This window comes from Haliotis asinina, chromosome 5 (assembly GCF_037392515.1).
Source record: "Haliotis asinina isolate JCU_RB_2024 chromosome 5, JCU_Hal_asi_v2, whole genome shotgun sequence".
Taxonomy (NCBI): domain Eukaryota; kingdom Metazoa; phylum Mollusca; class Gastropoda; order Lepetellida; family Haliotidae; genus Haliotis; species Haliotis asinina.
Window position 1 is genome coordinate 11,446,013 of NC_090284.1, and position 25,756 is coordinate 11,471,768.

General features: G+C 39.0%; 1 protein-coding gene across 6 annotated transcripts in view; it reads left to right on the forward strand.

Moving 5' to 3' along the window:
• LOC137285031 (5-phosphohydroxy-L-lysine phospho-lyase-like) overlaps positions 1-25,756 on the forward strand; it is a 118,139-nt gene that overhangs the window by 49,106 nt on the left and 43,277 nt on the right. For 2 of the 6 annotated variants that reach the window (XR_010956940.1, XM_067817208.1), the window contains exons 1-2: positions 16,721-16,812; positions 20,008-20,088. Coding sequence is in view for 4 of the 6 variants with exons in the window: in XM_067817208.1 (XP_067673309.1) it covers positions 16,766-16,812; positions 20,008-20,088 (128 nt within the window). In the remaining 2 variants the exon portion in view is untranslated. Of the gene's footprint in view, positions 1-16,720; positions 16,813-18,340; positions 18,377-18,840; positions 19,189-20,007; positions 20,089-25,756 lie in introns of those variants that run through there. The other 4 variants (XR_010956941.1, XM_067817210.1, XM_067817209.1 and 1 more) reach the window with 3 other exon arrangements.

Genomic DNA, 25,756 nt, shown 5'->3' on the forward strand with positions numbered 1-25,756 from the left:
TGACTTGTTTAAACGCATGTATCTGCGCCACTGACTAACGTTCTTGTTCATCGGTCTGCTCACTGAACACCAATCACAGACAATACAAAATCTCCGTGAATGGGTCTTAGATACTTGTTTATAAATGTGACAGTTAAAACGTTTTAATTTTAATCAGAGTAGAGGGATTACGTTAGCTAGGGTTGTGACTCGATTATGTCCAGTGTTCAAAAACAACCAACCAGGGGCCCCTTTCACAAAACTCTCGAAAGCCTAAGCTCTCGTAACTTATCTCGTAGTATTCCTACTTCCTATAGTTACAGTATGGGGATACGAATAATACTAGGAAAGTTACGAGATCGTAGACTTACGAGAGTTTTGTGAAACGGGACCCTGTACCATAAGTTTAATCCGAGTAGAGGAGTCATCTGCAATATTAAAACAACCAATGAATGATCACAAGATACCCGATTTACTTGACTTCTAATAATTATAGGGAGACCCCGGAAGTCCCCATTACAGGCTTATTTCACAGAGTAGTCAAACTGGGAATAATCAGCTACCACAGGTACAGTGCTTTATTAAGAGTAGTGGTGGTCCATTATGTTTATGTTCATGAGTAGTCAAACTGGGAGTAGTCATTCTGGGAGTTGTCATAATGGGAAGATACGTTGTTGATGTACATGTATGACATAAGAAACGGTGTCAAGGAAATACGTCACCATTTAATATTTGAGGTACAATTTTCATATTTGTGGCGTCTCTGTGTGTGTATGTGTGCGTGTGCGCTTGTGTGCTTGTGCCTGTAAATGCGAGTGTTTTGGGCATGATTAAATGTATAAATATTTGTGGAGGCTGTGATAATGTTAGTGTTAGAAACTCCCCCGTATTTTCAGAGTGATGGACATTTGCGATTGTGTGTCAGTGTATGGAGCTCTTATCCCAATATTCGGAATGGCTCATTTTATGTTCCCTTAACCTGCACCATAGATTTTTATCCCCCTCCGGCATGTAATGCGGGGGGATATAGTCGACGCCTCGTCCGTCCGTAATCATTTTGTTTCCGGTGTATAACTCAGAAACCGTTCAATATTTTTAGACCAAACTTCACAGATATAGTAATCTCAGCCTATGGTTGTGCCTAGAGAGTTTTGGCATTTATATTTTCTTTGTTTTTCCATGGAACATTTTGGTGGTCTTATGGTAGGGTGGGCTTCGTTTCCGGAGCAGAACTCAAAACCCGTTAAATATTTTTCTGCAAAACTTGGTAGATACATCAGTCAGAAGCTGAAGTGGTGCCTTTTGCCATGTACAGGTTTTTGTGATTTATTATTTTATCGTTTTCCATGGAAACATTTCGGACATAGTCTCAAAATGGAGGGATGGACTTCGTTTCCGGAGCAGAACTAAAAAACCGTTCAATATTTTTCTGCAAAACTTGGTAGATATATCAGTCTGAACCTATAGTGGTGCCTTTCGCTATGTACATGATCTTGAGATGTATTATTTTCTCGGTTTCCATGGAAACGTTTTGGACCTAGTCTCAAAAGTGAGAGGTGTGATTTGTTTCCGGAGCAGAACTCAAAACCTTCTTGATATCTGTCCGTAAAACTTTCTAGATGTGTGTGACAGACCCCAAAGTGGTGCCTTTTGCTATGTACAGGGTTTTGTGATTTATTATTTTCTCGGTTTCCATGGAAACGTTTCGGACATAGCCTCAAAATTGAGAGGTATGTTTCGTTTCCGGAGCAGAACTCAAAAGCCGTTCAATATTTTTCTGCAAAACTTGGTAGATACATCAGTCAGAAACTGATGTGGTGCCTTTTGCTATGTACAGGTTTTTGTGATTTATTATTTTATCGTTTTCCATGGAAACGTTTCGGACATAGTCTCAAAATGGAGGAATGGGCTTCGTTTCCGGAGCAGAACTAAAAAACCGTTCAATATTTTTTCTGCAAAACTTGGTAGATATATCAGTCTGAACCTATAGTGGTGCCTTTTAGTATTTACAGGTTTTTGTGATTTCTTATTTTCTTGGTTTCCATGGAAATGTTTCAGATGGAGTCTGAAAAGTGAGAGGTGTGTTTTGTTTCCGGAGCAGAACTAAAAAACCGTTCAGTAGTTTTCTGCAAAACTTGGTAGATATATCAGTCAGAAGCTGAAGTGGTGCCTTTTGGTATTTACAGGATCTTGTGATGTATTATTTTCTCGGTTTCCATGGAAACGTTTTGGACCTAATCTGAAAAGTGAGAAGGGTGTTTCATTTCCAGAGCACACCTCGAAAACCGTTTCATATCTTTGACCAGATCTTGGCAGATATATGAAATTGTGACTTTGCTGGTTACAGATATGTGGCATTTATAATTTTCATGAATTCCATGGAAACAATTCAAACTTAGTCTAAAAACACAATGAGTAACTCTGAGACTCTTTGTCCTTTCAAACCTGTGGGGGCCGGGGGTATATGTCATCTTCTGATGACTCTTGTTTCTATTCCTGTGCCTACATGTCAGAAATAAACACCCGATGAGGATGTGTTAATACAAGGATATAGAGTACAGCTTTAACACATATGTGTCACTAAGTTTAGAAACAACGTGACCTTGGAACTGACACGGTTCTTGATAAATGTTACGCGTAAACCTTATTTCATTGATATTATGCATTCAAGCACTGTAGCCCATGACTCCAGGTACGAAATGACATACAAACGAAAAAATAAAAGTGCATTAATAAAATATCCAATAAAAATATATTTGTTTTTAAATTAAATAATACATCTTTCAAAACATATCATGTAGACATCCCGCCGAGTTAAAGGTACACAATTTGCAGGTGCTTGCTAATGTACGGACCACAATTAGAATTTTTCGGTTTTGTTGACAGATGTTTTAGTCATGTATGCAGTTTCTCAATGTGAACAGCACAATAACTCTAATTATCAGAACCTCGTGAAAACATTTTTAACTGTAAATAGCACATACACGAAGCAATGGCGCATTAAAAATGAACCTTTACGAGTCGTGGGAATATTGCTAACAGGAAAGACAAATTTTGCAGACATTTTTCTGTTTATCGAAACACAATATGTTCTCTCTTGAGATATCATCTATTCAAGAAATACCGTCATGTATAGTTTGTTACGGTAGACCCCCTGTGAACCAGCAAAACAGAACAAAGACAAGTCTAAAACATTCAAATACTGTACTATTAGATCTAAGCAAGAGATCAAGGTCACAAGTAAATTTCCCAATGCCGATTTCAAATACAATACAAGTGAGACAAAATCTAAGGCAATGGGTGACAAAATATAATATAGCAAACTCACCAAAGTCTTGGTGCGAGAGAGAAACAGTTATGCTGATTGTAACACAGTGAGAGGTCTGACGGCGGCTATGAAGATGAAGCGTTGGCAGCGATTGATGTATCCTCGATATCTCCAGGGTATACGTTTCGATAAGTCTCCACTATACCCTGGATGCATCTACGGCTCGGTCCGAAAATTTTATTACCTCCCTTTACTGGCTCGCATCCTCACAATCAGCCAGTCAGCTAATCCGCCGTTACAACTGAACTTGCCAGTGTCAATAAAGATAGCGGTTGTAACTGCGAAGGTTTACTCGGAGTGCGGCTCAGATTTAGGAGAAATCATACATACACATTCATAGGTCCGAAAATTATATATATATATATATATATAATTTTCGGACCTATCAATGTGTATGTGTGTGTGTGTGCGTATACATCTGATTGGATACAAAGTCAGCCAAGGGAGGTAATAAATTTATCGAGCTTAGCCGTAGATGCGTCCAGGGTATAGTGGAGACTTATCGGAACGTATACCCTGGAGATATCGAGGATGCGATTGATGATGATACTCCAGTGAATGTGAATGTGTCCCATCATAATATTTATTCAAAGCACTAGACGGTGTGACCCAATAATAATAATTACTCAATTAATAGCAAAATATACAGAAAATACTCACTCGTAACAAGTGTAATAAAGTAACCTCTGTCCTGGCCTACTACATGTATAGTTAAAGTACGAGGAAGAGGACTTTTGCCCTGAACTATTATCATTAAAGTACGATGACGGTGGAAGCGGCTTGCATTTTGTTTTCATTAAGTTGTCTTAGCTTTCAACAGAATCATTGGTTTCGTCGTGAAGTGTAATGATACGGACGACATACACAAGGGCGTGCGTGCGAATTATGATTCATATATAGGACCACTATAAAATGTCTAGGTATGACATTCCTGTTATACATTCGCAGATCGCTTCGTTTTATTAAGTTTCAAAATGCGTACAAGTATGATTGTAATGTAATTAGATTTATAAGACCAAAATAAAGACGTATATTGACAAGTGTCTACATACTGGTGTAATAAATTAACCTCTGTCCTGGCCTACTACATGTATAGTTAAAGTACGAGGATGAGGAATCTTGCCCTGAGCTATTATCATTAAAGCACAAGGACAGTGGAAGGGGTGTGCTGCAGAGTACTTTACTGTAGGAGGCTGTACAAGGCGATGACAACTGACATGAATCGTGACGTCAGTTGGCAAGAGTACGTTTGACTAGTGGGGACAAATGCAAATAAGTGGACTTTATCGCCTGATAAAGTATTGTCACAGCCTTTGATATTTCGGCGAAGCATATAGGAATGCATGACAACATTTCCGACTTTCCTAGGGTGAATCGCCATGAGTGACGTCACGTCCATATTCGGAAAGAAAAATGATAAAATTGATAAAATAAAAAATAGAAAAATAAGGAAACAAACATCATCACCACAACACTCCTACCCGCCACCCACGCCATAGCAATAAATTATGAGTGATCCGAAATGGCAGTTTGAAAGGCGTTCGCTACCAGGGCGACGTAGTGTAGAATATGTAGAAATGATGGAACATGAGCTCACGTTGACAACGTCCGCCCCTGTGGTACACGTGTTTCAAGAGACTACTTGACGCATCGTGTCATGGCCGTACTATCATGATACCTTCTGTATATACATTGTACTTTACGCCTTTAATGAATGAATTACGCCAACACTATTCTTAAAAGTTGTAAACGCTTCGTTTTTGTTTGAAATACGCACAACTGAATGTTTCACAAACTTTCTTAACAGTATTGAAAAACACATTAAAAACATTATTATGATCTTCAACGCCTGACACTTCCTGTTACGAATGGCACGTTTTTATTCAATTTGCCAATGTGGAATTTCACCTTCCACTTAATGTGAATGTTTTACACGTACTAGTCGCTCTATCTATCGAAAGTGAAGGATAATACACACGCACTGATGTTTCACTGTCGTTCACTGTTCGGGTATCTGTTTGAAATCGCAGCTTAAAATGAGACGTTTTATGACACTTGCTGATAGGGTGAGGCTATATTGGCCTGATGGAATCTGGTTCAACTCAGCTGCACGCTGCTGTCCGTTTAACGTGAGTGAGCTAGTTCTGTTGGTAGACTGTAGCCATGGTAGAGTCAAGGCAGTGGGTTCCTGGTATATACATGTTGACCAAATCGCCCCACAGTCTCAACAGTTCGAGATGACAGGCATATGATTTACACTGCGTTAAGTTACAGATTCCTTAAAGCATCAGATCTTCAGAGAGAACACTTCACGCCCGTTCTCACTAATGAGGTGCAATTGATGTTGTCAGCCATTTGCTCAAAATCCAACAAATACTGTGCCCAATATTTGTGTGAACGCGGGCTTGTGGTCATCGGCTCGGGTTGAATTACCTCATGATTTCGATGAACATTACGTTGACGAAGACAAATGAATACGTTGATGAAGGCGAGGGCATCGTTTAGTTGTTCAAACTTCTTTCGTTGGTTTCACAAGACATGACAAACAGGTATACATGAATGTGGTGAGCGGACTTCCAGCTCAACCCCAGCGCCTTTCCTGCGAGCGGCATAATCCTGCTCGCGGTCGTCCCTACAAAGACAGTCGGAATGCCGGTCTCCACACTAACATCTCCACACTACAGTATAGATGTGAGCATACATATATATAGTTTTTAACAACATTAGACAAGTAAAGATTCAACAATGGACAGATAGAGAAACTAATAGCGCTTCCTTCTACAGTTGATGTGATGACAGACACAGCCAATAGTCCATTGCATTATGTTCACTTTTAATTTTTCGTTCAAAAAATTTGGAGATTTGTTTCTCTGTGTGTTTTTACACTCTTTAGGGAAACAATGTTTCCAATTTTCCACTTTCTCTTAAAGTGAATAAAACTTCTTTATTATTGACACCACAAAGTCCCTTCCCAGTAGTGGAAGCATAATTAGTTGTAGGAGATTACTGCCATATGAGTTGTCTCCCTTTGTGACCCTGTCCTATGAAGTCAAAATGGCAGAGATGACTTGCAAAACATGACGAATTTGTAGGCAATTTTGTGTCTTAAGGATGGTACCCAGTGGATATCAAGCATGACTTCAAGGTGAGTATAAATATCATTTCAAGTGCTAACATATCTGTCTATATATTTTGATTGAAAATACTTAACAAAATGTGACATCATTTAAATCTATCACATGAGCCCAGTTGTATCCTTAGCATTGTTTGACTTCTTAGATGTATTTAATATTTTCTGAGCCATTTAGTTATTCATTGATTGACATGTTCATAGTATCTGGCATGCTATCATACAGATAGAGTGTTACATATTTGCTGAAATAAGTGAAAAGCAAGTGTATGGTCTTTGTGCTGGTATGCAACAAAGGGGGCCCTTTTGGGGGTAATCTATACTTGTTTTGTACGGTATATGTTCTGAAAGCTATTCTTTCGGTGTTATATATCAAGTGTATTACTAAGTCTACATTTCTGACAATATAGAATATGTTTATTTAAATAAGTAAACATGGTTTGGATCACCACAACATTGCCTTTAAGACATCCTCCCTAAAAGGACCCCTAATATGTTATGATGCAGTCACCAGATGATAATTTCATTACAACAAACAAGAACAATGTTTAATATCGGGTCCTGTGGTGAACAAGTTATACAATATCTAAATTTTGCAAGATAGTTTATACACTTAGGTGTTGTATTTGTATCCTTTAGTGATTACAGTATATCAAGTTTTTATTTTTGTTATTAATTGTGATTTTCTGTTAAAGATTTCTACTATTGTTTCCCTGTAAGATTTTAACTTGCAACTGATCATAATGTAATGATTTGACTATAATTGCTTCATATCTGGTCATGAATTATGAGGTTTTTGTAAAGATGTTTGCAAGATGATTAATTTAGAATAATTAAAACATTTGGGTTGATATGACAAAAATAGATGATTTATTTTTATATTTTCAGATCACAATGACAACAATACCACAGCTAAGTCATTGTTGTGAAACAACAAATGAGAAGGACCTTAACTGGAGTTTGTGCATTTTATGTCAAAATGCCACCAGTGACAAAATCAAATTCCCTCTAGTATTCCAACCAAGATTAGAATCTTATGAAAACCTGTTGGAAATTATACATGAACGTGCTACAATAAAAGATGGACTGTATGTTGATATCTGCCAGAGACTTGAAGGTTGCACAAAGGATTACATAAGGCTGTTTGGCACAGAAGCTGCTATTCCAATGCAACTAATAAAGACTAAATACAACGTACCAGGAATAGAAAACATGAAACTGCAGATTTTGACCAAATTGCATGCAGCAAGAGGGGAAGGAAAAGAAAGGTTTCTCATAATGAAAGTCAGTCAGAGTGTTCAGCAATGCCTTTCACAAGATCATCAACATCTCCATTTGATAACAATCTTTGTTTCTTCTGTCAGCAGGATGATCAACAGCAGCTTTTCAAAGTCAGGACAGAAAAAGCTGGCTCAAACCTCAGAGATGCAGTTGAGGTTTCAAGATATTCTTTCCTGAAAACAAGATTAAACTCTGCCATTTCTCCAACTGACACACATGCGATTGATGTCCGATATCACAAGACTTGTTGGACCAGTCATGTTTTCCATGTCCTATGCCAGGAAACCAGCAAAGAAAACAAAGTGAGCACCCAGTTCAAACTGAATGTATAACTGAATTGATTGATTTGGTGGACCTGCAAACAGCAAACAAAGCTTTCTTATCAATAGAGGAATTTGAGAAGACATATATCTGTATGCTTGGAGGTGTTGAAATGTTGGACAAGCATGTGCCTACCTACACAAGGCAGTGGCTGAAGGAAAAGATTCTTTCCGAGCTTCCCGGTGTGAAATCTGTCCCTCAACAAGACAGACGGAAACCTGCTGTGCTGTATTCCCCAAACGCTTGTGAGGAAGAAATGGTCCATAGTGCTATTGAGAGAGACCACAACATGGAAAATATGAAACACATATACCAATCTGCCAAGCTGGTACGCAAGAGCATTGAGACCTTTCAGAAAGAAGATAACAGCAACTTTTCTATGCAAGTTACAAGTACTGTGGATGATGTTCCTTCTGAACTCTACTCTCTCATTCGTTGGATAATGGCAGGAACAAAACTTGAATTCAGCAGTGAAGAAAAGACAAGCACTGTTGACAAAACTGTACTTACAATCTGCCGAAATATAGTGTATGGTGTCAAATCCAGGTGACAGGTAATATATCAACAACAAAGAGAGTCTGGAGTATTTAGATTACGTGGAAAGGAAAATCCTCAGATGCTTGGATTAGCTCTTGCAGTTCACTACAACACAAGAAACAAGATGATAATGGATCTCCTCAGTGCCCAAAACTACTGCATCCCTTATAGGCGTGCTCTTCTTCTAGAAACTTAACTTGCAAATGCTGTAGTTAACAATACAAGACACTTCCATGGTTTATATGTTCCACCATTTCTTCGGAAAGGTTCATTTGTCTTCTTTGCTGTTGACAACATAGACTTTGCAGAAGACACACCTGATGGGAAGGGAACGACACATGGAACCATGACTGCTGTCTACCAGAAGGCTGATGCCTCAGGAGAACTGATATCACAACCGCTTGACATACAGGAGAGCCAAAATCTTACAGTTGCTCCCTATCATACAAAGCTGATCCCCTGCAGAAAACCAGACTTGAAAGCCACACCTCACTTATCAACAAAGGAGACAAAACTGGACTTCAAAAGAGATGGTATTTCAAAAGACTATTACTTGACACACTTTGGATGGTTAATAGCATCAGTGATGTCCAGAATGGGGGAAGAAAGAGAAACTAACATGATTCCAGGTTGGGCTGCATACAACTCTTTATTGTCTGACTGCAAAACAATGACTCGAGTGAGTGCTTTGCCATTACTCCCTGAAGTCGCACACGAATGGTCAACACTACTGACAGTAATGATACAGGCTCAGAATCTGAAAGAACTGGCAATTGGAAAAGATCACCCAACTGTTATTTCATTCGACATGGCGCTGTACGAGAAAGTTGTTAAACTTTTAGATTCCAGTCCTGACTTGAAAAGACAGTTTGTGCCCCGGCTTGGTGAGTTGCATGTTGTTATAGCTGCTCTGAGAGCTCTTGGTTCGTCTGTTGAAAATTCTGGAATTGATGATGCCTGGATGGAAGCTGATGTTTTTGGTCCAACAACAACTAGACAGATACTAAAATGTATCCACTACAAACGCTGCCTCAGAGCTCATCTGTACTCTTACACTGCGTTGTATGAGTTAGCGCTTGAGGAGTTTTTCAGGAATAAACCCGAGCTGCAAGTAGTCTACTCTGATTTCACCAAGGAAATTGTCAGAGCCTGTAATGTAGACGACAAAAGTGAAAAGTATGAATCTGTGAAGAATGCAAATTCCAAGCTGCTTAGACGAATTGCCATGGATGACCTAATGACCAAATTTCAGTCCTGGGAGCAAGAGATGCCCAAACATGCCATGTTCAAGTCAATGATGAACTACTTGCACCGAGTTGAGGACATTCTTTTTTTCATTGCTGCATCAAGGAATGCAGACTTTAATTTGCCTCTAGAGGCTGGTGAAGAACTGAGCAAACTATTTTTTGCAATGGATCGGATCAAATACTAAAGACTGTGGCCCAGATACTTAGCAGATATGTATGCACTGAGGTCAAAGGATCCATACACATGGAATGAGCTGACTAATGGAAATATATCTGATTCCCAGAAACGTATCCCCTTTGTGTCCATTGGAGCTGATCATGCATGTGAACAACTTGAAAGACAAATGAAGGTACACTCTGGTCTTGATGGCATATCACGGAATGCAAATGCAAGACAACATTTTTTTTCTGGCAGCACCTCAGTTGTCACGATTAGCCAATGAGTTCATCAGTCAGTTTGGTCTTGAAGCAGGTAAAGTCGAGAAGCATCATGATCTTGCACTAGGTGTTATCCAGCGGGACCACATTGCAGTTGACAAAATCATGAATACTATCCTGAGTCACGAGAATCATTTTACTGTTGAAGGGGACAAGCTGCACAATCTGATAACACATGCATATGTTCAAGATCAGTATGTCTCTCAGATACTGAACATAGATGAGACCGGGCAAAAGTTGTATGAAGAATATGTCGCAGAAAGAATCAATGGAACAGTCAGTCTGTGGGCTCCAGTGAAGAAGGAAAACAGCAATCTTTACATGTCTAACAGCAAGAAGCAAACAGTGAAACTTCGAGACAAGGTCGTGGACCTGAAAGAAACAGAGGACGACTAATGATTTTAGCCAGATCAAGTCGCGATATTGACCTGAAACATGCTATAGGAAGCTATGAATTCACGCTGACACCAAGAGCATTCTTTTCTGCGGATGGCATGTTGTTGCAATGTACAGACAAGTGAAAATCAGTTGCCTTGAGGAAATGGGAAAAAGCCATATGATCAGAGATCCAGAAACAGCCCCTAAACTTACCCAGATTGACTCTACAGTGCTTAGGATTGCTGTAGTTGATGGTATGGTTCTTCTTCAGAAGATGACACAGATACCTTCAGCAGTGGAGACGGTAAAGGAATTAAACTGGTGCTTCAATAACCGACTGATGAGTCTTACAAGAAAATTTGACGAAGTTACTCTTGTGTTTGATACCTATAGACCTGATTCATTTAAATGGGCAACAAGAGAAAAAAAGACGTCATGGCAAGGATCCAGTCCAGTACCAAATAACTGATGGAACAAGAATCAAGCACATCACATTCAAGCGATTCTTATCTCATGACCAAACTAAGGATGATCTTGCAGAGTACCTTGCAACAAAGACCATTGAGTACAACAAGGATTCATCAAAGGTCTTCATCACTGTAACACAAGAAGTAACCACAGCATCAACTTTGAGTCAAACAACCATGAAGAGGCTGACACACTCATGATCTACCAAGCCATCTGTTCATCTCAGCGAAACCCTTGTGACTCTGAACTTGTTTTCTTCTCTCCTGATACTGACGTCCTCGTGCTAATCATAGCAAATTATGATCACCTGCCAGTAAAGACATATGTCTGCATGGCATCAGGTGAAGTACAAATAGAGCCTATATGGAAATCACTTGGGGCTGAAAAAGGCAAGGCTCTACCAGCCTTCCATGCTTTTTGTGGAGCTGATAATACAGGTAGATTTTCTTGTGTTGGGAAGACAACTTGGTTCAAGACATTTGTAACAGCCACAAGAGACACTTTTGAAGCTTTACAGCAGCTCTCTTGTAGGGAAGATCTTGCTGAAGAAACATTTTCAACATTAGCTGGATTTGTATGTGCTGTGTATCGTCCAAAATCAATCACCCTGAATGAAATTCCTGAACTCAGGTGGTATCTCATTTGCAAACACATGGCTGAAAGTGATAGGCTCCCTCCTGCAACTGGTGCCTTGAGACAGCACATTCACAGAGTTCAGATGCAGGCATGGGTATGGGCTCAAGATCATGTTGCCAAACAAGTCCTCTTGGACCCAGTGAGATATGGGTATTATAGGGATAAGGATGCTCAGCTTAGACCAGTCACCACAGATGTTCTTCCAGCTCCACAGGCTATTCTCGAGATGGTTCGATGCCAGTGCAAGACAGACTGTTCAACTCAACGGTGTACATGCAAATCAAAGGACTTACCATGTACTGAACTTTGTCAGTGCAGTAATCAGTGTGAGAATGAAGAGTCTCAAGTTGTGGAAACAATTCCTGATGATAACTTTGATGAACTGCTGTAAATATGTATTATGATGAGTGTTTCTGAATGATCTCTCATTTGGGGACATTGTGGATACTAGTATATAATTACATGATTAATGACAACTTTTCAAATGGAGATATGATGACATGTCTGAAATGCAAATCACGATGATATTGATGACTTGCTGTAAACGGTGTTGTGTATTTGGTGCTGACACTGTCTGAAGATTGCAACATCTGAGGATAGACATTAACCTGTCAATACTGTGACACTGTGGACATTCATGTTCTGATCTTCAACCCGTTGCAACGATTGCACCACTGATCAAGTTAGTAATTTAATTGGTTATCATAACATTCATAATATTCTTGTTTCATACAGAGATAAATAAGTATTACAATATACAAGTATATACAAGTATCTGTGAGTTCAGTGTATAGATATATATCATAAATAGTTGATATGAAATATATAACGTTCAAATGTATATAATAACACATTTCCCCTTCATGTATACAAAGTAATAGTAGCCTTGATAGTTGGATGTATACAAGTAACCATTAACAGCATAAAAATTTCAAATATATAGTGAAAATAGATGCACAATAGTAGTTAAAAGTGAAAAAAAGGTGGCACATTACTGAATTTGGCAGCCATTTTGAAATCCAAGATGGCCACCAACGGGATGGTGGGAAAATTTGGAAACATTGATTTTCACATTAAGTGTAGTGAGTGGTTTAAGAATATGTATAATTTTCCTAATCTCCAATTTCTTTGAACGAAAATACATAATACAATGGACTACACGGGGGATGACCAATAAAGGCCATAAATGTCATTTACAGTAATTAATGGAAGTGACAAGGCGGAATAAGGTAGCTGACAAAACAACAATGTACTCTGCGGTAGTGATAAAGATCAAGATTGCAGATTGAATAATAACAACTAAATATCATATAGCCTGACTATATAGTTTTTAGTTTTTAGTTTAGGTAGACACTATAACATTTGCATTAATCACAAACTCATATGTTCTCCTTACCCATTAATCACTGTTTCAGATCTTCTGTACTTATACTGGCAATGCAGGAAAAGTCAATGTTGGCCATGTCGGACGATTCACTTAAGTCAATAGGGTCATTTTGAAATTGCAGTTTGGGTTTCAGATTAAGTGTTTGAAGACCAACATGCTTATTACGCAGTATTAAGGTTAGAATAAGAAGTCAAACCATCAAAATCGGAATAGTGTTAAGAGTATTGAAACGCTGTCGCTAAACTTTGGATACATACGTGGTGTCTTTTTAAATGACAGTGTCACGACGCACCTTTCCTGCTTAAGGTAAGTACAATATCAACCATTTATACTCAACACATTTACCAATTTGATTACGGCAGGTTTTCACTATAACTATAGTTCAATACTGGAAAAAATTGTTTTCAACGCCGTAGATTTGCAATAGTGAAAATGAAAACCAGTGAAAATATGCATACGTAACCGATTATTACGTTACGAGAGAGTACGGAATTAAGTGTTCGAAAAAAATAGAATGAGTTTTTGGCTCTACCTACATTCTGTGGCGACCGTCATCAAGCAGCAGACACATTCTGAGAGAGAAACCACATCAGTTTTATGGGGTAAATTCAGGTGGTAGTATGATAAATTAAGACGCAACATATGTCATATTTGGGATTTCACATTCTTAGTAAAGTACAAATTCTAGAATTCTAAGAAAGAGAAATCCCAAACATGACATATGTTGCATTTGGCCACTTTCTAAATGGCATCATGTAATCATAGCTTTCGGCCGTGGAAGCCTTGACCCGTGAAGGTCCCGGGGTAGAATAGGCCTTTAGCAACCCATGCTTGCCATAAAAGGCGACTCAGCTTGTAAGAGGCGACTAACGGGATCGGGTGGTCAGGATCGCTGACTTGGTTGACACATGTCATCGGTTCCCAATTGCGCAGATCGATGCTCATGTTGTTGATCACTGGATTGTCTGGTCCAGACTCGATTATTTACAGACTGCCGCCATATAGCTGGAATATTGCTGAGTGCGACGTAAAACTAAACTCACTCACTCACTCACTCACTGGAAGCCGTGACAATTCACACTCATCAGAGGGGTACACAAAGTACGCTGTCTAGACTACCAGTTGTCCGACTGCCTTTTTTGTGGAAGTCACGGTGGCTGAGCGGGCTAGGCGGCTGACTTTGTGTGCTGGCGATTAGGTGCCTGACTCTGAGGGTACGGGTTCGAATCCCGGATGGGACTCAACCCTAAAAAGTACTAGAATTTGTACTTTACTAAGAAAGTGAAATCCCAAATATGACATATGTTGCATTTGCCCACTTTCTAAATGGCATTGTGTAATGATAATTAAGACGTCATGTTAAACATGTTACAAAGTGTAATTCTTTCAAAATGCCTTTGTGTGTTTTAACTATCGTAGTTAAAACGATGTTTGGGCATCATTTGGCGGTCCAGTTTTCGATCAAGGCATGCTAAAGTAACTGATACATATGTTAAAGATGGTAACATAGGTAACAAAGTTTGCTAAGGTTTCAAATGTCATATCATTTGAAACTTTGGTATTTCTTATAACATTATTACTTAATTTCTATCAGTATTAGTTACTTAATGATGTTGTATTTTCACATAATGAGCTATGTGTTGGTGAAGAGATGGCCACCTCTTGGGATATTGGCATTGTGAATTGAAATGTAACATCACCCTTATTTGGGCTTCCTGTTCTGTTTCATGTTACTAGCTGTGGTTTTGTACATACACTGTATAAATAACACATAATAATGAACATACTTTACACAAATGACATCTACTGATAAAAATATAGGATCACATGAAAACAAAAGTGCTGTTTATTTTGTCCAAGGTTTCTTCGCAAGCTTTGTATCGCATACAGCTTGTAAAAAATAAAGGAACACTTGTGCTTTCATGTGATTTCTTATTTGTTCTCCTCAGAATGTTTATATAAAATGAGATCTTAGAAAATAAAAACGCGAAACGCATAAACAAGTTTTAGGAGAATTGATTGTTTGTTTAAGAGCAATTATTTCATTTAATTTCAATGGTAGATAGGTAAATATGCAAATGTCCACGGACAAAGGGTTCGCCAACAGCAGCATCCTTTACTGATATGTTTCAGTCTATTTGCGTCCACAAGATGTCAAAGTTCATAGTTTGTATGGTAACCATTGGTAGCAAATACTACTCAGCACTGCTTCGGCCCAGACTTGACTAGGTGACGAAGTCGATCTAAAGGAATTCTTTCCCACTCGCAATGCGATGGCCAGTAGTGGAAATGTCTGATGTGTGCTTTGGGGTTGACGTACACGTCTGTCGAGCTCATGCCATGGGTGTTCTATCGGGTTTCGAGCTGATGATCCGGAAGGTCATGGCAAGACATTAGCGTTAGAACTGACAAGGTAGCGGGCCGTGGCATGTGCTGTATGTGCGTTGTCATGCTGGAACTAGTCCCTCTGTCGGGTCATAATCGGAAGGATGTGACGTGCAAGGACTTTGATGATGTACTGTTAGGTCTCTCAAAACAGGGGCCTTCTTGGTCGAATCCCCACTTCACGCAGTCAGTTCCTGACAGTTTGGTCTCCTGATACCTTGCGCAGTCTCTACGGCTGTGGTAACACGATGACACAACTTTGGGTTGTAACTCTCGGACGATCTTGGGTGGAACTGGTCTAGAAGAAGATCCCAATGGCTAGATACGACGCTTTGATGAACCTTGAAATGTTGGGCAACTGCGGGCTGCGACTGCTCGGCTTCAAGGGGACTTATGGCAATGTTTCGATTAGTCGTGGCAAGACTTCCCATAAACTGCTGAAAGCTTTTCTTCAATGTTCTTCGCCGAATTTCCTTCAAGAACTAAAAACTTAATTACTTCTCTACACTCAATTTTATTCACTTTCACTGCCGTGAGGGGTGGGGGTAGGGGAGTCTCTTTCTGTCAATGTGAGCTGTTCAATAACTTCTGAGAGAAGGATACCAAAACTTACATGTCACATCAGCTACACCCCAAGGTTCAATGTCGTACCATAGGCTGTGACACCTGGGTATGAAAAATTCTCAAGGCTCAAAACTAATTGACATCCCCTCGAACATGCACTTTACTTTGCATGTTTTCTTGGCCACGTTTTACCGAATATTTCCTCCTAAAACAAGAGAACAAGTTAAAATTGTCGCGTTTTGGAGCTGAGGATGTTTACAATTACACAAGGATGGACGAAACAGTATATTTGTATTGTTTTAGCCGCAGCTACACGAGTCCGTTATTCTCAAAATCAACTATATATTTCTCTTCTGAAGGGTGTACAAATTTAAAAAAGTTGCATACAGTGCGCAAATTTGCGTAGTACATGCAGAACGAATGGTATAGGCATTGCAACATCGATATCGGATTCACGGAGTCAACAGTTAGCATGATTTTACGTCGCTTCGTTCAACTGAGTGAGCGCGAGAGATGAATGTAGTTTGCAAGGTCAAGTAGTTTTTTACACTACCAATACAGAGAGAGAGAGAGAGAGAGAGAGAGAGAGAGAGATAGAGAGAGAGAGAGAGAGAGAGAGAGAGAGGTGGGGAGCTACAATTCCTTTCTTTTTCTGTTATAATATACGTTTCCGTGTTACAGTTATCATGCCCTCCGGATCTCCACGGACTTTGAGCATGGAGGACCGGCGGATGTAAGTGTGAAAGCAGATTCTACAACATGAAAGTTCATATATTGCTTTACCCCGTGACACGTCGAAATTCAACACTTCTAGCGTAGAGGGAAGGTGTAATTTCTACATGCTGACAGCCGCCGATGTTATGATGGAAAAGGCCAAATGCCTTAATACTCGTTCACTGACGTGTAATCTTAAAACAGTATGAATTAGTACATGGAAGACAGACAAGATTTCAGGTTGATTTTCTTCAGACATGAACACAGTTGCACTTTCCATCTCGGGGCTGGCCTCACTATCATTTGCGTATGTGGGTATACGAAACAGAAAACGTCTGCATAAACTGTAAACCAGCCTACTATATAGATATGTGAAGAAGTGACACGTTAATTTGTAGTTGTATCTCATTAGAGGCCACATAACCCATGCTCTTCTATATACTCAGGGGCGGTGGGGTAGCCCAGTGGTTAAAGCGTTCGCTCGTCACGCCGAAACCGCGGGTTCGATTCCCAGTATGGGTACAATGTATGAAACCCATTTCTGTTGTCCCCCGTCGTGATATTGCTGGAATCTTTGGGCGTAAAACTGTATTCACCCACTCACTCTATACACAGTGCATAAAGTGCGCTTTTTATAAACACATTTGTCAAAAAGGTATTTATCTCGGTAGGGTCTTGGAGAAAAAGATTTTTTAACCTGACTGCTGGGTTCGCTGATGACAGGAGCTGGTATAATTTATCAATGGAAGCAACAGTCTAAAAATTACAAGAAGAATACAATAATAAACGTGACATTTCTTAACACGACCGAAAGTGGGGACGTTATAAGGGAAACTGAAACGCCGGGTCCCTAATAATCGACGGGTCTCTAATAATCGACGGGTCCCTAATAATCGACGGGTCTCTAATAATCGACGGGTCCCTAATAATCGACGGGTCCCTAATAGGTCCCTAATAATCGCCGGGTCCCTAATAATCGCCGGGTCCCTAATAATCGCCGGGTCCCTAATAATCGACGGGTGTGCAACATACATCATATGTTTACACTGGAGGTTAAAAATAAAATACCAAAGGAAAGTCTCTATATTTATTTCCGTGGAAACTTTAAGCGCCGGTATTCCAATATGCGCGTCCCCTAAGCGCCGGGTCTGAGTTTACTGAACTAATACGAGCCCGGGCACTTATAAGAGGAAATACGGCATTAAAACTGGTACCGTGTTAATACTGATACCATATTTTTTAGATTTTATGCATTGCACTTACTCGTAATTGTGTTTTCAAATGCAGTTGGAATATTAGTTACTCTCGTCAGAAAAGGACAACGGTCTGATTCAAAGAATTATACATGCATACAAATACTTAACAATGTTGTATACAAAACAATAAACGTCGATCACCTTAGCAATATTTGCCCAAGACGTCAGCATCGATTTTCCAACTCAGGCTAGTTCAGTTTTAAAAACACATTACATGTATTCACACATGTAGGTGGTACGGCAGCGCGTCTCGCAACACGTCTTTCCATCAATAACCAGGGTCAACACAACTCAACCGTATCGCAGAGGCCATTTGGATTGCCCTACGTACGTATACAGTGCTTATATTGTTGACGCCAGAACACTGTCGTTCTCGAACATTGCTAAGATAAGAAATTGATTTCTTTTGAAACTTATCAGTTACATATATTATACCATGTATGACGATCCCCTACTACTATTTACTTGTCGTGCAGTATCGATGCCAGGTCAATATCCCTAGATCTATATGGAGGTTTTGTGAGGTTAGGTACTGCTGTCAATATACATCGCCCACGCTATCGGCACAAGCAGACTCGGTCGTGTTGGAAACGCTCACCCATACACGGAGTAGATCCGTGTGGTTTTATTACTATTCCGAGACACAGACAGATTTAAGTTTAACACAAAACATAGTCAACTGGATGTAGCTACATGTGTGACAAAGCGATCAAACTTGAATACGCTGCAAAATCTCCCGCTCCACCGAGATCGAGCGACATCTATTGATTGTGCGAAGAGCTCTGAGCGGAAGCGAGCTTTTATTGCCTCCAACCGTGAGAGTTTCAGAAGTACGGTACTGGGAGTATGGTCTATATATACGCCATTAGACTGACGTTTACACCCAGAAATAAAGTTGTCGTATTTAGATAAATATGTGTATCTACAAAATTACACAACTACTCTCCAGTGGAGTCCAGAACAAGAATTAATCATGGGGATGGGGCACTGACAATCTAGACTTCCCCAAGTATTCTAGACTTGAGTTGGACTCCTCAGGTCATTCATTCTCTTGGGTGTGGGAGACAATTGCTCGCCTCATATGTAAAGCGGAGAATCGGGACCTGTCACCACTGACACTAGTGATATGACTTGAAAAGGTTGGTTATAATCACAGCTTGGATGCAATTTCAAATATATTTATATTTCGTATAACACTTTCTAACGTGATGATATCAACAAGCACACGTCAACTGACCAATGTGACCTGAATCCTTGATCAGTTGTTAAACAGATCGATAAACCGCCTCACATCCCAAGTTAACGTGCACCTTCACCCATGGTCAGCTGTTCTGTGTAAAATGTTATGTAACCTCAACATTTAATAATATGCTGTCATTGTATAGTGCCAGTTTTTTTGTGAATTAACCGTATGCATTGCTACAGCTGAAAGCCTACTAAGGGCAGGGCTCCTGTGACAGTTTCATTGTTGCATAACAACATATATATAATAGAAATCTGTGATCTCGCTTATTGTTGATTGAGAAAATGTGTTGTAATAACAGTCTGGATGCTAATTCATCTTTTCATCAACTGAGATTCTCACAATTAATGGTGTGAAGCACACCTGTCAAAATCGCAGCAGCGTGACTTCAGCATGTGAACAGGTGGAATGCAAATCCCTAAAGTCACTTTTTTCAAGTCATTAGATGGTGACAGTGTTCGTCTGTGTACCAATCGCCTGTTATTCAAGTAAATGTATTTTTAGCACTGTAAGGTCAAGGACAGTGTGTGATCCTCATTGATCTCCTTGAACACATTATATAAAGTGGAAGAGCCATGAACATTTTACAGTCAATGATGGTCTGAGTACAGAGCATGTAAAAGCTCACATTGTATTTTACAAAGTCCAGTCATACATCTTGTCAAAGTGACACCTTGAATTAATGAGAGTGTTGAGCAAGTGTAGTTTATTACAGGAGACTCCGCCATATGATGCATGTGTTTGACAAACCACTGTCGTACAAGCAGACCCTCCAAATGCGGAAGAGTTACATAGGGTAAGTAATCCTGATGACAGCAGTTGCACCAGTAGGCTCATGTATACAGATTATCCATATTGAGGCAGTGTTAACACAGTCAAGTCGACAAGTTATGGCTGTATCCAGGCCAGATTTAACTTCGCATTGCAGCTCAAATCAAAACAGAGGTGGGCCAGTGAGAAACACGTATCTCTCACATGTGTAAGTTGATTAAGTGTTTTTCTCAGTTGATAATGCTTCTTATGTTGAAATTATAATGTCAAAATCATGCCATGCTGGTTTATGGTAGCTTAGTTTGATGTTTAATGTTCAGTAGTGTGTGACCATTAATCCCAGGCTACAAAAACATGTTTGTCCCTCAACTCTCAGTCTGAAGTCTTGTGGGGACCTCACCTGTATTTGTGGGTTTCACCTGGTGCCACTGTCTTTAAGACCCGCATCCTCTCACAGGAAGCTGATATGCAAGATGAATTCATGGTGTTGCTTAATTTGTTTTGCAATGTAAATGTTGGATAGTTAAACTTACCAGTTGATTTCAAAATTTCTAGTGATCTTGAGCAGCTCGGATCTAGCAAATCAAAAGTGAATGTTCTGTAATCATGTCAATAACAATAGAATCATTAACTTTATTTTAGAAAATTAACAAGAAGTGTGTTAGGAAAAATATCTTTTTGCACTGGTTGGTTATTAGACAGTTATCATATAAACATATACTTCACAGTTGGTGGAGGAGTAGACTTCTCAGAATTGCTCATTCATTTTAGCGTCAAATACTCAATTATGTTTCTAATACTCAAACAGACATAAACCAGATGATATGAAGCAAATACGAAACAACTGTGAAAACAAATGCAGTGCTTAGAAAGGACTTATTTGAAATGTAAGATAAAATTCCCATTTCACAATGTGTAACATTTTCTGGTATTTGGAGAAATCTATCAGTTTATACTATACGCTTAGGAGGTGAATGGCAGACAGAAGAGATTTTATGTAAACAGATGATGATGATGATGATGATGATGATGATGATGATGATGACGACGACATTGATGTTTATAATGACTTGGACAGTTTATTTGCACATTCTGATTTTTGCGGGGCCCCACCAGGTCCTTTACTGTTTTTAGATACACACTTGAAAAGATAACAGAGGAAGCCAGGAGTTAATTGGTAGTAGTAATAGTTTGGTAGTACCAATATACAAATGAAGACCAGGAATCAATCAAGGTGCAAATTATCACTGACAGGTATTAGGACTGATAGACTTGGCTTTAGGGTGCAAGGGGGTTAATAAGTATTAATTAATGATAGAACTGATTTTCAATGTGTTAATCAAGATTAACATTACATTTTATCAACACCAAGTTCAGAATTAAATGGTGTCATGTGACTGTCATGTGTTTGTTATTCCAAGTTGTGTAATAGTTATTGATAAGGTTCTGTTGAAGTTTCACTGATGTAAAAGTAAAGTATAGCTGCCAAAATGAATCATAACTGTTAGCAACATGAGTCAGTGAGTTAGGATTTTAGTGAGTGAGCGAGTAGTTTTGTGCCGCACTCAGCAGTATTCCAGCTGTATGGCGGCGATCTGTAAATAATCAAGTCTGGACCAGACAATCCAGTGATCAACAACATGAGCATTGATCTGCGCAATTGGGAACCGATGACATGTGTCAATCAAGTCATCAAGTCTGACCACCCGATCCCATTAGTCGCCTCTTACGACAAGCATGGTCACCTTTTATGGCAAGCTTGGTTGCTGAAGGCCTACTCTACCTTCACGGGTCAGTTAAGATGTTAAGTCACATTGACAGTGTGATACTTTGACTTCTAAGTTATCAACATGACTCAACAACTGGGAAAAGGCCCTGGTGTTGATGAAAGATAACTGGATCAAATGCAACAAAAAGGTGTAGATTTGTAGCAAAATCAGTTGAATCTAAATATGTTTGATAACTCAAAATCTTTACCGTACGTATGTCTCTTCATCTCTGACACCACAGTGTTTTTTGTCCCATGCAATGATTTTGCAAATTGAACCAATATTGTCAAAGCTTTCATCCTGTGGAAAGCTGTGGTAGGTAAAATCATGCAAACTAAGATACTGTTTATCTGTGTTTTGGCAGCAGACCATAAAGTTAATGAACCTTTGATAATCTCCAGTATTTGTGAACATTTTTTACATAACAAATATACTGGGCAAAATATGTTAGGGATATTGGTATTTTTATGACTGATATTTTATCAATATGTCTGCGAATAAATACATCATTATTCATAATTTAAAGATTTACAAATATCCGTAACTATTTTTGTCCATTATACTATGTCCCATTGCCGTTTTTTGGCATGTTTGAAACTCGATTGTAAATGAAACTACGAAATGAAGGTATTATTAATGTAATACTTGAGTTGGTAATTCAAATAAACATGTTATTGATCTGTTATTATCCCAGTCACCCATGTGTAAAATATGTTATTGATCATAGATTTTTAAGGTAGAAATATACAAAAAACTTCTCTTATTTCGTATAACATGTACCTCTTGTTATGTGCAATATGATAAATTGTTTAAAAAATACTTCTGTTGCTTTATTTTAATCGATAATGCCTGAATGTAGTCCATATCTCTTCCGACTGTCTGTCCATAGTCATTTTTTCTGGAGCAGAGCTAAGTCAATTTGCTATTTACAGATTTTTGGCATTTACATTTCCTGATTGTCCATGAAAACAATTTATGCATAGTCCCATGACAGTGGGGGTTTCGCTTCCAAAGCACAACTTAAAAACTGTCCAGTATCTTTCAAGAACTCTTGGTCAATATGTCAAACAGATCCTGAATTGGTATCCTTGGCATTTTTTATCCTCCACAACAAAGATGTTGCGGGGTATATAGAAACAAGTTTCGTCAGTATGTTCATCTTTCTGTGCATCCGTATACTTTGTCCGAAGGATATCTCCTAAAATATTTGTGATAGCATAACCAAACTTGATACACGTGTCAAACATGATCACTAGATGTGCCTTTTAAGAGTTAGACCCAGATATGAATTGAATTCATTGCGTTTTCCATGGAAACATGATTTAGGCTGTGACTATGAAGGCAGTGACTATGAAGGCAGTGACTATGAAGGCAGTGACTATGAAGGCAGTGACTATGAAGGCTGTGACTATGAAGGCTGTGACTATGAAGGCAGTGACTATGAAGGCAGTGACTATGAAGGCAGTGACTATGAAGGCTGTGACTATGAAGGCAGTGACTATGAAGGCAGTGACTATGAAGGCAGTGACTATGAAGGCAGTGACTATGAAGGCTGTGACTATGAAGGCTGTGACTATGAAGGCTGTGACTATGAAGGCAGTGACTATGAAGGCAGTGACTATGAAGGCAGTGACTATGAAGGCTGTGACTATGAAGGCAGTGACTATGAAGGCTGTGACTATGAAGGCTGTGACTATGAAGGCAGTGACTATGAAGGCAGTGACTATGAAGGCAGTGACTATGAAGGCAGTGACTATGAAGGCAGTGACTATGAAGGCAGTGACTATGACAGATGATGAGGATGTCATCTTGTCCAGAGCAGTCTATCATCTTCAAAACTTATGCTTTACCAAACCTGGTACACATGTTCACCATGATCCCAAGATGTGCCTTTTGGGTGTTACACCAAGAGTGTGAATTTTATTTTTGGTGGTTTCCATGACAACAAGTTTGACCTTGACTGAAATTGGTGGATGTGCTCTTTTCCCAGAGCAGAACTTTAAAACCGTTCTCTATTTTTTCACCAAACTTAACGAGCCTTTCGGAGGGTTTGGATTTCTGAATGGAGTATTGTTTGGACTTCCATGGCCAAAAGTTTGATCTCGACTGAACTTGGTGGTAGCGTTCTTTTCCGCAACAGAACTGCAAAATCTCACTCTACCATATGCTTACCAAAACATTGAGTTACTGTATTCATAATTAGTAGACATGTTCATGAAGACTATTTAGCCATTATGGGGGATATTGTGACTTCACCTTCGTATTTGCTTTATGCTTGTTTTTATGGTTACAAGTTTGACTTAGCTGAAACTGAGTTTGGTGTTGTTCCCAATAAAAACAGAAGTGTTCGACAGTTTTCATCCAAACTTGGCACATGTACATATTTACAATAAGCTAAAGTGGTGCAAAAATATCTCTTTCCATGGCAACAAATTGGACTTTGACAGTTTTTTCCATTTGCACGGGACATAGAAATACAAAGCTGTGAATCCCATTTCCATGGTATTGTAGTAACTACTCTTGTGAGAGGATCTGGATGGAACTCATCATAATGCACTGTTAGTTGTCATATTCTAGGGGTGGGTGGGGTAGCTCTCATTTTCTTTTTTCTCTCCCTCTCTCTCTTTCTCAGACTACTATTTGCACTTATATTATCACCATCAAATTAGAAATTTGAGTTGGGTTTTATGTTGCTCTTGTGATCTCAGTTCACAGTGTTCACTTTTCAGATTTCAGATCATAAGGAAATGTGTGTCAGACGAAAGCTTGTCATTTGCATAAAAAAAGATGAAGAACATTATGCGTCTTCAGATTTCTGTAGGAGTGTAACTTTTTCAGGGGTTAGGGTGAAATGACCCACTCTTAGAAGGATGACATTTCATATATTTATCTAATGAGAAATTTCTTGTTTTTAAACAATGGCATACCAATTTTGTTGAGTATTTCATGTAGTACTAATCATATCATACATGAAAAGGTGTGAAAGGTGTCACAGTTTGCAAAGGTGCAGCATTTTGCTGAGTAGAGTTTCATCCCTTGTGCTCACAAGACATTTATCATAAGGGTTCACCCTCTAGTACTCTCCTTTTTGGAGTTTTGTCACCACCTGGGTTTCACAAAAGGGTAAAACTGTATCATTGTTTGCTTTGCTCCCACACTGAGCTTACGTGCCATGGTGTAACTGGAAATAGTGGAAGAATGTTCCAACTGACATTAAAAGCCAAGTCACCTCTTCACCAGCCTGTTGCCAGTTAGGCTTCAAACCGAAACATCTTAGTATCATCTTAATTAGTGAGAATATATTCTTTTGGTGACAGCAGTTTTCAGCTGCTATTAAACTATTTGAACTGCAACTGAACAATGGGCCAGTCTCTTTTACTGAAATATGTTTTTGACATTTACCTTTGTGTTTCTGTTTAATAATCTATATACGAGAATTAAAACCGTGATGAAGGGCATACTGAGAAATGTTTCTTAAATATTTGTTGCAATAAAAATCTTTTTATGACGTGTTTCATAGGGAGACAAAATTGGAATCTGATGGCAAGTGTAGACTGCCTTAGCTTAATGCTCCAAAATTAAGCAATGTTCCAAGCTTCATTTAGTTTTTGTTCAATTTTATCTGGATAAATAATTTTAGATGTGATGATTTTTTTCTGGGACTTGTTGTTAATCTGAGTGATATGATATGATGTGATATTGATAGTTTTCATTCTGTATCAATTCTCTAATAATATGAATCCTGTACATACCCAGTGCTCAATTTATGTAAAGTTAATTTACGCCAGATGTTGAAATGCAAATTTATGCACCAGATGCAGACTCATCCATTCCTCTATTATGGTTAGATGACTAGTCTGAGGCCAACAGGTTTGTTGTAATTGTTGGAACTCGCAAAGATCATTGGTTAATGTGAGATGATTC